General features: G+C 33.3%; 2 protein-coding genes and 1 long non-coding RNA gene across 5 annotated transcripts; 1 reads left to right on the top strand and 2 right to left on the bottom strand.

Annotated features, from left to right (window-relative positions):
• The first annotated feature begins 151 nt into the window (after window positions 1-151).
• LOC130511867 (uncharacterized) lies at window positions 152-883 on the top strand. The gene is made up of 2 exons (XR_008945368.1): window positions 152-377; window positions 476-883. It is a non-coding gene; the product is annotated as an uncharacterized LOC130511867 (long non-coding RNA).
• A 66-nt stretch (window positions 884-949) lies between these two features.
• Window positions 950-3,149, bottom strand: LOC130511865 (suppressor of RPS4-RLD 1-like). Of its 3 annotated transcripts, XM_057009639.1 has the most exons (5): window positions 2,251-3,149; window positions 1,950-2,035; window positions 1,756-1,846; window positions 1,579-1,676; window positions 950-1,456 (listed from the first exon to the last, which is right to left on the bottom strand). In XM_057009639.1, exons 1-5 carry the CDS (start codon window positions 2,257-2,259, stop codon window positions 1,408-1,410), a joined length of 333 nt encoding a protein of 110 aa, XP_056865619.1. In that variant the 5' UTR covers window positions 2,260-3,149; the 3' UTR covers window positions 950-1,407. The 3 variants fall into 3 exon arrangements, with proteins under 3 accessions (XP_056865619.1, XP_056865617.1, XP_056865620.1); XM_057009637.1 differs by having other exon boundaries at window positions 1,950-3,149; XM_057009640.1 differs by having other exon boundaries at window positions 950-1,287; window positions 1,950-3,149.
• Window positions 3,150-6,323: 3,174 nt separating this feature from the next.
• On the bottom strand, window positions 6,324-8,052 carry LOC130511866 (probable esterase KAI2). Its single transcript, XM_057009641.1, has 3 exons — window positions 7,549-8,052; window positions 7,362-7,378; window positions 6,324-7,013 (listed from the first exon to the last, which is right to left on the bottom strand). Exons 1-3 carry the CDS (start codon window positions 7,920-7,922, stop codon window positions 6,586-6,588), a joined length of 819 nt encoding a protein of 272 aa, XP_056865621.1. The 5' UTR covers window positions 7,923-8,052; the 3' UTR covers window positions 6,324-6,585.
• Between the last annotated feature and the right edge of the window lie 7,590 nt (window positions 8,053-15,642).

The following is a 15,642-nucleotide window of genomic DNA, read 5'->3' as shown; positions in this document are numbered from 1 at the left end:
TTGATAGATTGATTGAATTTGGATTGGTGCCCACACGGATACATATCTACCTTATTAGCTGTAATTTGTAGATTTCCTGCGCAATCAACGAGACTCACTACTATAAAAACATTTTTAATTGTCTATCTTCTTCATTTTTCTGGTCGAAAATATTTCTTTCCTAACTTTTAAGTTTTCTTTGGCATTATTATTAAAATGTAACAGCTCACTATGAGTGCTATAACAACTAACATTTTCACTCACTCTTTTTCAAGAACTTTTTAAAAAATTCTCATCATCCACCATGACTAGTAGTACTCAATAGATCGGAACCAAGGCATACAGTAGTGGAAATAGAATCAAACCGCCGAACCAATGACGAAATGTATTGCTTATAAGTTAAGAATTCGAGTTCTTTCTTCTTCCCACTTTGTTCCATACGTGTTCCAATGACTCTAATTTGGAATATATTTTTTTTTGTCGGCTATCCATCTAGGCTAGATCAAGTGGTGATCAGTCGGTCGATCCTCCGTAGAGCATCTCCGTCTGACCGGATCTTATCTATATGGGAGAAGATATGGCCCTGTGCCCGTGTTTCTTTTGCCAATGCATCCGTCCGAGTGTTCCGGTTCAGAGGAATATGAGAAAGACTCACATCCTCAAAATCCTCTTGAAGTCTCTGGAAGATCTCGATCTCTGTCGCAAACATTGGCCAGTCCGTCGGGTTATTTGGAATATATTTTAAAAAGTATTCACAACGTTTTCTCTTTTTTCACAACGTTTTCTCTAATTTGTTTTCTCGGACTACAAAAAAACAAGACACGTTTCGGTCTTTTTGTTCTTAAGAGTAACGTTAACATTATTTATCTACAAGTGTTCCAAAACCTTTAACAAAAAAAAGACGTGTTCCAAAGTAAAAAAAGAAGATCGAAATAATTAGGAAGCGGCGTGTCGTGTCGGTGGTCGAGAAAACCCAAACGAGTGGTCGTTCGTAGACTTTTAAGACTTCGATAAATATAATTTCAGAATATAAAAAACTCATATAAAAACCCTATCAAAGTTTTTGTACGTATGCTTTTGTTTTCAAATACATAAACATCACAAGCAGGAAACCTCGGGGTGATGGATTGTATGTTTGTCGGTTAGCTTTTCTTCAACTCTTATGACAGATTGGTTGACAAATTTTGTAACTCAATCATTGTAAGTGCTAAGCGCGGCCACAACCGATCCGGTTGTTGAAAAAGCCGAGGAAACTTCCGGGTGATCTCTCCATGACGCGTTGATTTTCAGGGAAGGGTATAACCAAGACTTAACCGATCGAAACAACAAAGGAAACCGGTTCAACATTACGTATAGCTTCCAAATCTAACCCTTTTGGGATACTCTCAGTGAACTCCTTGTTAGCAGCTAGCAGAAGTCCTAGTAACACTACAAATCCGTTACTGCAGTCCCTCGAGCTAACAACATAAAACTGTACCTACGAAAAATGCTCGCAAATCATATATACCATAACACCAACATGCTCTGTGTAATAAATTTTCTATTTGGTAACATTTTAAATTTCTGTGTAATAAATATCATCACAAGTTATGTATATACCAGTGATATGTCAAGCGTAAGATAACGTCTCTAACTGTTTCTAAAGCGTCGAGGTCAGTAGAACCGTAGTTCTCTCCAAAATAGGCATTGCCAAAAGCCTGAAGATTCAGATGGACATTTGTGAGTTGTGTTTTCTCAGAAGAAAAACAAAGAATCGTACAGTGTCCTGAGTGTTACCTCCCAAGCTGAAGTCATTTCTTCATTAAAATCACTCCACCTTGCAGGTGTACATGAAGTTCTAATTGCAAAATCATACCCAAGTCTTCCCCTGTTTTAACAAAAAAAAGTAGAGATATTTGTTCAAGAAAGAGAGGAGGCTGGTAAACAAAGAAAAAGTCGGACGTTGAGAAATATCGAGAGAGAGATATCACCTTGAACATTGGATCCAGGTCCCATCAATATCAAAGCAGAAAAACTCACTATTAGCTTTGGAAGCTGCGTACAAGGCAATCTCTTTCTGCAGAATTAAAAGGGATAACATTGATTTTTACAGTGAGCGAAACGTTTAGGGCTGCTAGAGATTAAGCATCCAAGAGTATTTTACGTACATGGAGGTTTTCACTGTTCAGCACTAGTACTTTAATGGGTTTTCACCAAAGAAAACATGTATTAAAATATCAAAACTGAATATGTAGCAAGATGTAAAAGGAAGCACAGCATAAGGGCACTCACCCCTTTCATGCAATATATCAGGTGACTTTGGCTCCAAAACCAGTGCTTGAGTTAAATCTTCAACCGCCTATCACCAAAGAGTAGCTTAAGAGTGTGAACAAGGAACGTTTCTGGATTTTAACCATAGAATGCTAGCATTAAACAGGCTTAATCACAGACATCAATCAGAGGCTTATCCAAATTACTGGATTCTTATCAGAAAATATTCTTCATCAATTAATAAACATGCAGAGACGAACAGAGTCCCATAAAATACATTTCTTGTTTACGCTTTTAGCTATAATTAAAGAACAGAAGCAGACAAGACTTGGAAAGCTCAGTAAATTCCCCAAGAGCAGCACGAGCCTGTCCCACTGTGGTAACAATTCTTGTCAAATACAAATACCTTAGTAAAATCAGCTATAGCATTTTTGAAGCTCTCGTTGGAATGCATAAGCTGTCCCTCTTCCTATAATCGACAGAGTCCCCCTAACCGAACAGAACTTTCAGATAAAATGATCATGTAAATCAGAAACATTGATTTGGCTGCCAGATTTTTACATTCTCTTTTTCCTTGTACGCTGATCCATTTAGCAAGTCAAAACTGCCACTAGAATCCAGATTTTAAGTTCTGTTTCTCTATTGTAGAAAGTCATGAGTTCATCTAATTCAAGTAACTGCTTCAAAACTGATGTCTGCTCCAAAGCTCCAATTGAAGATCGTGAGGACAAAACCATATGTCGAGAATCGAGCACTGCTTAGCAAGGAGCAGAATCGAGAACTCGGATCGCTTTGGACCAGTTCCGTGAGCTGCAGTGCTTCGCCAATTCGACTCTCTCCGAATTTTGTCCAAAGTTTTTATACATGTATGGGCCAGCCCACTTACCATTCCCGTTTTTAAATGGGCTAATTCTGTTGTTAACTGTGTAATAAACCAAAAAACGAATTAGATCGGGCCAAAATGTTATCGGCTCGGTTTTGGACCTAGGGGAATGAATGTGTTTAGTGTGATTTGTATTCAAATATAAAAAAATTAATATATTTTAAAATTAAATGTTACTATATTTGTTATTTATAAATATTTATTTTATTTTTCAGACAATTATGTTATTACAATCCATAAAAATATACATATACGATTTTACAACCGACATTTCATCTGACACACAAGAATTTAATTTATGTGTGACTGCATCATTATCCTATAAAATCATTATGGTACTCTTTGAATTATGCTAAAATTTCTTATCTCTTTACACTATAACCTATATTATTTGCAACCTCAAACTAAGGAAGATTTCACATTTTATAAGTATTTTGAAATTTAATTTTCTTGTAAATATTATAAAATTAAATTTATAAAAGTTGTTAGTGATTTTCTAGTATTTTAGATTCTTTTTTAAAAAACTAATATCTCATTTTAGAGGAAATTGATTTTCTGTTATCATAGTAAAATCTTCAATTCATCTACAATCATTTAAAACTTCGTTCGAAACCAAATCACTTTCACTTCAAATCTACTCTATTAAAATAGAGTTCTGAATTTATCTACCATTAAAGTTATCATTTAACTTTTGGACTGTTTCAAGTTTGTTAGTGTGTTACATAATTTATGGACCAAATCTACTTACTTAAAATTAATCATATCTGCAGGCTAAAAATAAAATCTAACCACATAACTTAAATTAAACCAACAATCTACATTAATAAAGAAGAACCAAACGAATTATTTCAGTGCTGTTCTATTAAAATTAAAAGTAGACCGATCGTATACATCTATTTTATTAAAACAGAAATATTACAACTTCTTCTAGGTAGATTTTAAAGTTGGACCTTATATAATTAATGCTATATTAATCTACTTATTATTAGACATGCCTTTTTATAAATAATTAATATCAACTATTACCATAATTTTTTACTTCTTACCTTATTATTATATCCACTCCGCATGTTTTCTTATATTGCATATATTTTACTATAAGCTAGATACATCCACTAGCATATTATACTATAAGATAGATTATTAATAATACATCTACTAACATATAATACTATACGACATATTACTAATAATACAATATATTATCTGTATTCATTAATTTGCATCTATCAATATTAGCAATACTATGAAGACGACTAACTCTATACTTTGAAGCTATAAACCATGATATACTAATTTATAACAAAATAATATTACTGTTACAAATTAGTTTTTATAAAAATTATTTATAGTAGCAATTTGTTATATAAGATAAATTTAATCAAGACCCAAATCTTTTTTTTCCTGTTTAGGAAAAAAAAGAAACCTACAAATATATACCATTAAGTAAGCCAAAAATCTTCCGAATAAATAGTAAATCTCATCAATCCGAAAAAATGAATTAAAAATATAACAAAAGATATTATGTTTGAAATTTAGCTTACTGGATCGGGTATAAATCTGTTCATTTCAGGTATGAGTTCTTCGAGTTCTCAACATTTGGATCTAAGTAGGTATTTGATTTTTTTTTGTTCGGGTCGATTTTTTTTGGTTCAGGATCATTCTAACTTTTTTATATTATAAATCTTAAATAATATACAACATGTATATAAAATATATAAATCAAAAGATAAACCCGCGCAGGTGCGCGGATAATGATCTAGTGTACAATTATATTACCAATTCAATATCTCTCCCTTCGACCTCTTTAAATATTAGATTAAACATTGTTCTAAGTTGATTTATACTTCTTTCTTATTAACATCATATTATCAAACACCGAACATGTATATGTTTGGTTATTCTTTGCTTCTATAATAGATTAGATATGATCTCTTTTACCAACTCATTTCTTGTAAAATATTATTTGCCTCTAAGTTGATTGATTATGTGTTGGACTTAGAGATATCTGCCATAGTGTACACAATATGTCATTATATAAACTTCATTCATAAAAAAATTAAAGTGCAAAATTGTAATATTGATTTTTAAAACATGATTTCACGAATATAATTTACAAATACATGTATTATTTCTTTATATAATATTTGTAGCTATTTATTTCGTTAATATAATCTTTATCTACAAGATAATTAGAAAAAAATTATTCATAAAAGATTTGATCAAATCTATATTAACTTGAATTGCACACCAAGTATATCGATAACAACTTAATAATATTTATTTATTACGAGATTCTCTTATATTTGAAAGTTCATATTTTATTTCCAAACAAGATTTTCATCCTTATTTTCAACTTCTCTATTACTCAACATACCATCTATTAGGAGTGGGTGTTCGAATATCCGTTCGGGTTCGGATCAGATATTTTGGATTTTCTGGTATTTCGGTATAGAGGTACATAATCTGTTCGGGTATTTATGTACTTCGGGCCAGGTTCATGTATTTTTAATTTAGATTCAGTTATTTCGGGTCGGGTTTGGATATTTAAATTTTAAAAGAATTTTTAGTTATCTTTTTCGTTTTTATATTTAAAAACTTAGCTTTCAATTAACTGATTTTTTACTTTTAAGAGATTGAATGATTAATAGATTAGTAGGTAACATTTCAAAATAATATATATTTATAAGAAAATAAATCAACAATCATATTTTTATATCAAATATTAAATTATAAATGAAACATCAAACACTATACGAAAAAATACTATGTACAACATTGAAAATTTGTGCACACAAAAAAAAATACCATGCAAACAATATTATGTAATAACATCATAATTCAATATATTATTAAAATATATTATTTAACCATTAATAATTATAAAAAATAATACAAATATATTATGTACCACTAATAATTTATTAAGAATAGACGGAACAATATCCGCGCTGCCCAGCGCGGGTTAGAATCTAGTTCTATATTAACACTCCCTATAAGTCTTGTTAAAACAAGCTTAGCAGTTAAAAGAGTTTTATTTAAATCTGAGTGTTAAACTCATTGCTAATTCCTAAGTATGCATGTTCTAGTCATTTTTAGGAATAGAAACGTTGGCATGGAATTGAAAAACTGATAAATATCTTCGGAAATTCAACTATCTTCACACATAGAATAGCTCCACGGCACTTCAAATAATTCACTCTGGACCATCAATCACGAACATCGCTATTACGGCATTTATATTGAGTACAACAAATAAGAACAAATAACGAGGTCGAGTAAAGCTGGACACAAGAGACCAAGACTTTTCGTTTAACACGAAGATAAGAACAACAACAAACTGATCAAATTCAGAATCCAAGACAAACAAAGCAGAACCAAACGACAACGATACGATATACTCACTTACCCAGCCAGACATATCACATCATACATTTAATTTCGCTAAACTTAATTAACATCTCCTCTCATCATCATACAGCAATGTCGTTGCGGATATGACGGAGTAGAACGGGAATAACAGAGTCCGGCGAGCTAAGCTGAGGAAGGTGACCATCTGAAGACATAACCTCGACGACAGATTCACATCCGAGATTCTTGTGAAGATACTCGGATACGGCGACCGGCACGGCTAAATCTTTAACGCTTTGGACGATGTGACAAGGGACAGAGACAAAAGGTAACAATTGTCTCATGTCGCTTTGGAAAATGGTCTGAGCCAGGGAGAGTGCTATGTCCGGACGCATGTTGAAGAGCGTTCTGCTGAATTCTTGAACGGCTACTGAGTCTAAGTCTCCACCTACCGCGAGTGGAGCGAAACCTAAGCACCACGCTTTGTAGTTGCTTCGCATCGCTTCAAAAAGTTGGTTTAGTTCGTCTTGCTCGAACCCACCTTGGTAATTATTAGTGAAGTCAAGCCGTTGGGCCTTAGAGAACAAGAAGCCCACCTTATCTCTGTCAATGAAGAGCCCAAGAAGAGTCTTCAACGGTCACAAGCCAACGACAAAGGAGCTTGTACGGTGAAGACTAGCTTGCTCCCAAGTAACCTCTTTGAGGTGTTTCTGTCGTTGAGTGTGGTGTAAAGCAGGTTGTCTTAGCTGTATGGATAAGGCCTAGACTAGGATCGAGATGGTTCTAAAACCCTAGTCTTTCTCTGTATTTATACTCTGTTCTTGTGTCTCTGTTTTTTCATTAAGTTGAAGAGTTATAAAATACAAGTTTTCAGTTTCTTCTTTTCATTCATAGTAATCAGCATCGTTCACGTATCTAAAACGCACCAAAATAATCACACAAGAAAAAAATTAACAAAAAAAATCTGTAACAGTTTAATTATTTTGAAAAATAGGATAATTCAGACAAGAGTTGGAACAGAGATGTACTTTTGTCTAAGTTATGTCCTAAAATGAGACATAAAAGCAAAAGATCTCAAAACATACCGTGGGGAAGCAGAAATCATGACAATTTTGGAGAAGAGGTCAGGTCGGTTAAGAGAAGCCAAGACACCAACCATGGCGGATAGAGAGTGACCAACAAAGATACAAGACTCGATTTGAAGATCCTCTAAAATTGCAATCAAATCAAAAGAGAAACCTTCGAGAGTTGAGTAACGTTCAAAGTCGAAATATTCAGGATTGGTCGTACCGGCTCCCATGTTGTCGTAGAGCACGATGCGGTAATCATCGACCAGATGTGGAACCAAGTGTTTCCACACTGACTGGTCCGTGCCAAACCCGTGACCTAATACGATCGTCCCTTGATTTCCTGAGCCAATCACCTTCACGTTGTGAGCTTCCTCCACCACACCCCCCATCTCTCTCTCTCTCTAGACGCAAGAAATATTCTCTACCTTAAATAACTTCGTTTTGAAGCGTTTGCTATTTTATGTTTTCACACTACTATATATGATGATCGTTTCACTATTTTTTTTGTTGTTAAACATATTTTATGCGCGATAATCTTATCAGGTGATATAGTTTTATCTATGAAAAATAATAGTACTGTTCATTTAAAATAAAATATAAATTAATCGAACTTTAATTTTTTCATGTATAAAGACTGCAGTAAATGGTAACATCTATAAGCCACATATTTTTATTTTTCTGCTCAACTAACTTAACATAAAGATATAAACCTTTGTTATCTTTGTTAAAACATACATCTATCAAAAGTATATGTGCAAACAGCAAATAGCACCACACACATCCGAGAGTATATAATTCAGGAACCAAATGAATATATAACTACAGTAAATAACCGTTTAAAAATCAAAATATATATAATATTATTTATAAAATAACCATTTAAATCAACATATATATATTATTTATATACCGAACAATGGCTATGTCAGGAACCAGAATTTGCATGGTTCTTGTTACGTGGAAGGCCAAGGTGAGCATGTGACCACGTAATCACGTGGACCTCCTCATCTTTGTAAGTGTGTCGATATCTGTGAGAGGATATTGGCTCATCATAATTTAAGGCCCATAGAGTTATTTAATTGGTATGACTTGGAAAACAAGAAACAAAAAGATGGCAACGTATGCTTTAAATAGAGGAATCATGTCATACTATTAAGATTTGGATTAGATACAGAAACTATGTTTTTAAAAGACTGAGAGAGTTTCAGACAGCTTTAGGTTGAATCTGTTCGAATCGAAATCCTCAAACATGAGCCTTCTAGCATCAGGTTTGTCGTAGATAATGTATGCCAGGCCGTGAATAGCTTGTTGAACAGCGGTTGTAGCCGGTTTCTAAGTCTTCGGTTATGCTCATACCGATCATGAACCAGTGGCGGAACCAGCATTGTAGCATGTGGGTCATTTGACCCATGTGAATTTCTGTGAAAAAAAAATTTACATGTAGCTTATACTGAAAAATCTGAAATTTTAGTTTATTGACACTGGTAAAATGCATAAATTATCAGTTTGACCCCTATCGAAACATTTTCTCCCTCCGCCACTGTCATGAACCTCCTCCGAGTAGATTATAAAGTTGTGAAGACGTTTCTCCCGGAGATACCGACTGCAGAACTTGTTCATTAACAAAAGCAGAGACATATAACTCAAACTCATTGTTTCAACTCGTTAAGATTCAACTCTCAGCAAGAAAAACTCCGTAATCGCAAGCTCAATCACGTACTGCCCCAGAAACCAAAGCCTCAGTGTGCCCCTTCTTCACGTGCCTCGCACGTGCCCAGTCGCAAGACTGCGTGCTGAAACGTCAGATAGAGAAGCGCGTCGAAATGCCTCCCGGTATTATTCTCGTCGCTTAAGGTATCAGAAGGGTCGACAGAGTGACCCAACGCTTGTTTGACTTCGTGGAGATACTCGTGGATCCATGTTTTGTCTGCGTTGTTGAGTTTCGAAGGTGGTAGGCATGAGCTTAAAGAAGAAGGCAATGGTTCCATGGATAAGGTGATGATTTCCACGAGATCCCGTTATAATTTGGGCCTGTAAAAGCCCATTAAAAGCCTAACAATGCAGTGAGTCATAAGCTCTTTTTTCTTTTTGTATCGGATTTTTTTTTTGATAAACTCTATCGGCTGATCTGGTCGGCCTCGGAAGGAACGCATTTAGTGCTATAGAGTGGACTGGCTACCACATTACCTAACCCGAGTTTGGAATACCTTCCGACTAATGAGCTTGAGATTGAGCTTGCACTAATCTTTATTGAATTTTAACTTTTGTTTGAGCTGCACTAATATAATTTATGGCTTGGATTAGTAACATGTATTACATTTGATTTAAGTTGAGTTAAGCATTTAAATCAAAAACTGTACCAATCATAAATTTGTTTTAAGATTTTGAAGTTGTGTTTGATTTATAATTGATTATTGTTGAGTTACAATTTTGAGTTATAGCCTTTATAAAAATGATAACTCAAATCTTAAATCTAAATCAACAAAAATCTCATGTATTAAGATTTGTGTTAAAGAAAATTTTAGGTCTGCCAATTAACTACCCACATCTACCTTTGAACATAAACAATTTTAATAATTTACAACACATAATACACGTAGCATGTACGTTTAGTGTATATTAATTAATACAATATATATTTTTTGAGAAAATAATACAATATATTTAAAATTTTAATATGGTCATATACTTGTTGGCCAATTTTTTTCTCTATATTATACCAAAAAGCTTTTCTAAAATCATATTTTCATTTTAATCAGTTAAAAGATTATATAATTTTAGTTGTTATTTTTTGGTGACTAAAAAGTTACGTAAATAAACTATTTGTATAAGTTCCACTTAAGTAGTCAATAAAATTTTCAAATAATGTTACTTATATATATATATATATATATATATATATATATATATATATATCAACATCCTTAATTAATTTTAATTTATGTATTTTTTTTTAATTATTGACATCCTTTTCGTATCAACATCCTTGCAACGTGGGCGTGATAGTAGCTAAATCGTATCAGACATTCAGACTAAAACTTTGCATTTTGCTAATATGATTAACATTTTTCGTTTTTTTAAAAAAAATCGTTATTAAATTTCTCAAGAATGTTGTTGTTCAAAAGGCCTTGCTGATTTGTCATAAATAAATTATTGACAGTGCATGCAACCGTGCTAAGATCTTTACCGTACATGAAGATTTTTTTTTTGCAATCTTTTGAAAATCTAGTTAAATTTTGGGAATCAAAAGTTTGCGGATGGATTCTTTCTCTATGATATTCAAATGAGTTCTAAAACATGAACTTATATTTAAATTAGGTTAACAAAACAATGTGACTTAGTTTCGCAAAACAAAAAGATCAAATCTAAAAAGTATTATCGTCCCAAGCCATCTATTACCACCCTACCTCAAGATTTTTAACTGTAATTAGTTAATCAAGAATTCATGTATATCTCTCCACCAAAAAACATGGTTGCGACATGTAATAGGAAATATTTCCACGAAAGAATAGGCATCAAGGTTACTTGTGTCGTTTGGTAAGTTATAACTTAATTGTATACAGTATTGGAGAGAGAAAGCTCTGACTTCTCTCTAGAGTTTGCAGTCGCGTTTCTTGTCATCAGTCGACGGTGTGGGTTCCCATAGCCACCGTCGGTCCGGTTCTCTTGCTGTCCTTTCTGTTTTGTTTCTCTTGATTTTTTTCGGTTTATCTAATTTCCGACGTCGCATCTTTTTTCCGGTGGATGTCCGGCTCTGTTTCCGTCGTTGTACCATCCATATTAAGGTAAACGGTCGGCTTTAGGCGACGTCGTTAGGTTTTGACGCTTTGACGGTAGATCTGGTATCTTGGCCACTCGGACTGTCAGATTGGTGGTTCTAGCTGTGTAAGGGTTTCGCTTGGGGAGGAGATTCCGACGGTGTCGGTGACGCTCTCTGGTGAAGGAAGCAAGGTGATGAAAATGACGATTTCGGCGATTCTTCCGGATGAGATCTAGGAACGGTTTTCCGGTGATGCTCTCCGCTTGGAAAGAACGCTGGAATCGACGATGGTTATGGTGGGTTTGGACGTCTCTCGGTAAAGTGGTGGGGTTTGCCTCCAGAGTAAACTCGAAGTGATGAAGGTGCGGTGGCCGTCCGTCGTGTAGTTTCATGCGATGAGAGTTTGACACGTGTCCCGCGGCGGCTGAGAGGGTAGACGGGTATTGCGAAGTGTGACTTCGGTCTAGGGTTTTCGTTCTAGTTTGGGCTTTGCGGGTTATGGCCCATTTAGAATCTCTTTATGTTGCCTATTTTATGGATTTTTGTATGCTTTTTTGAACTTTGAACTTATGGGTTTAGTCCCTTAATTAATAACTTTGACGGAAAAAAAAAGGTTACTTGTGTCGTCTGCTCATTTCGCACATGCATGCGTAAATGTGTATGGATGATGATTACGATATGATCGTGATAATGATGTGATGATGGAATGGGCTTTCGATTTGACAAGACGAGAACCACCAAACCAACGATGGGATTGATATTATATACTAGTTCAATTCTTATCGTCAGTGCTCAGTAGACATCGCTCCATGTCTTTCTCTTTTATCACCCGTATCGAAAGACAAGTCGAAGAAACTTTATATTCATCATGTCTTGGCATTTGTACGACTGCCAGTACAAGCACTATTCTGAAAAAAAAAATCTATGCTAGTGATATATATTAGTGTTTCATATTCCATATCACTAGCAATTATAATCTCTCGACACAAAACAAAAAGTACTTTTTAAAATTAGACCGGCTTGAGCAGTTTTTGTTTATCTATGCAGTATTGATTTGCATTTAGCCATTGCATCAATGTCTAGCGATATAGTACGAAAACAATTATTACATTCAGTTAGAAGATTTCAGTGATTTATAAGTAGATATTAGAAGAAGGTCTATATCAGTGAAGGATATATAGTATGATGCGATCTAAAGGAAAATGGAAGCAGCATAAGAAAACTTCAAATGAGAAATTCTCGTTATTTTTTTTTTTTTTTTTTTTTTTTTGGACAAAAAAAAAAGAAATTCTCGTTATATTAATCAAAATATTAAACAAATTATTCAAGACCACTGTATCATCTAAAGAACAAGATCTTCAACAAATAGTGATCTTATGGAAACGAAGTGACCATCTAACGATAATCTTGTCAAAGCTGCAAGATCACCAAAAAGGTCTCATCGAAGCAAATATATCATTGGAATATAATCTTAAAATTCGAGTTCGAAATATACGATGCTTTATCATATTGTATGAGTGTATAATAGTGCCAAGATAACCGCATGTCAGTAGTTGATTGGTATGTACTTTTCTCTCTTGTTGTCAGTATAATCGAAGGTTCGAAATTATTTTTCGCTAACTTGTGGTGATTATTTTGAGAGATCTTTGAACCCAATACGGAAAAGTTCAAATCTATTATGCGTGGTCACTAGTGGTTTAACATAGAATAATTACCAGCTTCTTTAGATGTCTTCGACGGATTTTCTGGCGGACAATATTCAAATTTCCGAAACAGTCATTAAATATTTGTCGGGTTCCTTTCGAAGCATTCAGATAGTGCCAAGATTAAGCATTTAAACAAATAATGTTTGCAGTACAATAAATATGATTCTGGAATAAGAAAACGAGGGAAGCTCCGAGTTACAGCCAAGAGGCACCGAAACAAGAAACCTGCACCTGCAAGGAGAAGTCCCATCTTGTTCCTTTGACTATTTGCTTCCTCACTCAAATAAGATTTTTAAAACCTTAACAAAGTCCAATTATTTATAATTTATTGTAATTAAGTTATTTTTGCCTAGTAATAAAAGGGCTCTAACTAAAGTTTACGTCATGGGTAGTATTGACTACTTCACCACACCATACTTTAAATTGATTAATCGTTTACACGTAGTTAGTGTTTGTGCCTAAAAACCTTTAGATCCCATAATTATCAAAAGAAAAAAAAAGAATTTTAAATGTTTTTTGTCAACGAATTTTAAATGTTATACTATATAAAATGTTATTAAATTTCAATATGGAAACATAAAACAAAAATATTTAGAATAGATGTATATTTATTTTGTTCTTAATTTTTTTCTTTAAAACAATTAAATATTCGGATCCTTAATATCATGAGTTTTGGAAAGGTTTTACTGCTTGCCCTAATAACTGAGCCGGCGGCACTGGTTAGAATTAAACCAGAATTATTTTTATAATTTTCGTAATGGTAACAGTTCACAGCTAATTTGATAGAAAACTTTGTTTTTCCAAACAAAAGAAATTGTACAGATAATCACTGGTAGATATTTTAGTATATATATTGGAGAAAAAAGTTATACAAATCCCTGATTTCTTATATAGTAGATCTCTGATAGTTCCTGCCACAAACATCGTGATTCTGAATGAAACGTCATTTCAAGCACTTTTAATTATCGTCCACCATTCTTCCTATCATAATGCACTCTTACACATACTCCTATAGTTACCCTTTTTTAATGCATATAATCGCAATATAAAACTTAATGCCTAAAAAGTTTTAGACGAAAGCTCGTGGTAATTCTTGGAACATTGGTACTTATATGTATCCGCTACATCAATAGAAATCAAATCATAGATTTAAAATATATATTTTTGTATGCATATATCTCCGCATATTAACATATTTTGGTATAAATGCATGAACCTAAACGTATAGAAAACGATTCACAAGTTTTTTATGGGAAGATAGAAAATATGCACATAATCTTGGTGATCTCCCCAAACCCAAGAACCGTACCTTTATTTCATAACACAAACCAGAAAAGAAACATTTGCTAAGAGTTAGATAATATATACGTTAGTGTGTGTTTTTTTTTTGTGCAACACGTTAATGTGAATAAAATGCTTGAATTGACACTTCCTTAGGTGTCTCTGCCCGGCCACTTTGTGCCCTCAACACTCGCAGATGGATTAACATTTTTTTAACAAAGAGATACACAAAAGGATAGTATTGTCGTTTTACTCTTTCGGACATAAGTCGGTAAAACAAAAACTTTGGTCTGACTTCTGTAGGCTTTGACTGGTCTTAGGTCTCAAGTCCCAGCTATATCGTATCGTTATAAACTTAAATTAAGTTGAAGTATTGTTTTTCTCGTGTAGCTAATCACGTAGCAATTCAGCAATGGCCAGTATTAACATTTCCGGATTCGAAAAAAAAAAGAAGAAATGCATAATTCAGCAATGGCCAGTATTAACATTTCCGGATTCGAAAAAAAAAAAGAAGAAATGCATAATTCACGAAAGTTCGCATAACAACCCCCACGTCACTCCCTCGAGCGACTCCATCCACTAGTTAAATGTAATCTTATCACTTAGTTAGATTCTAGTTATATTTTGGGATTGTGGTCAACTTGCATGAGAAATAGCTCCCCTAGTATATTTGAATATGAGTTTTATTTAATATTTTGTCCCTAGTAAAGCCCCCAACAATTTTGATACCCCAACAAAACAAATGTCAATAACTTGGCTACCTTATTTATTACTTGCTAATATCTAAAGCTGAACATTTTATCCGTTAATTTTGATTCGATTCTTTATTTGTTCTGATTCATCGAAAATTTTAGATCCATAAACTTTTGAAACAAAGCAAATACTAAAAATCAATATATATTAAAATCGAATCGAATCAGATCTCAAATATTAAGATATTAAGAAGCAGATATCTGATCAGATCCGATAATATATAAATATATGTATATCTTGATTATATTTAAAGTTTTGAATGTATAAAATTATATAATTATTTTTCTAACATATAGATTATTACTTATATAAAAATACTACATAAAAGGAAGAGAAAAAATTTATGACGATTATAAAATTTTCTTAAGTTTTGTATTATTATAATTGTTAACTAAGTTTAAAAAATCTACAAAATATGTAGATTCATTATTTCTTTTAAGTTCTTGTATACCATGCAAAAAATATTTTAGAGAACAAATTTATATCGAATTTTTCAGATTATTTGTATTAATCAAAATAGATGAGACATCCGTAAATATTTATAAATATTCGCAAATATCTATTTATTTTTCGGATATCCGTTTTTTCAAATATCCGTATTTTTCCGAA

This window comes from Raphanus sativus, chromosome 4 (genome assembly GCF_000801105.2).
Source record: "Raphanus sativus cultivar WK10039 chromosome 4, ASM80110v3, whole genome shotgun sequence".
Classification (NCBI taxonomy): domain Eukaryota; kingdom Viridiplantae; phylum Streptophyta; class Magnoliopsida; order Brassicales; family Brassicaceae; genus Raphanus; species Raphanus sativus.
This window is presented reverse-complemented; position numbering and strand designations above follow the sequence as displayed.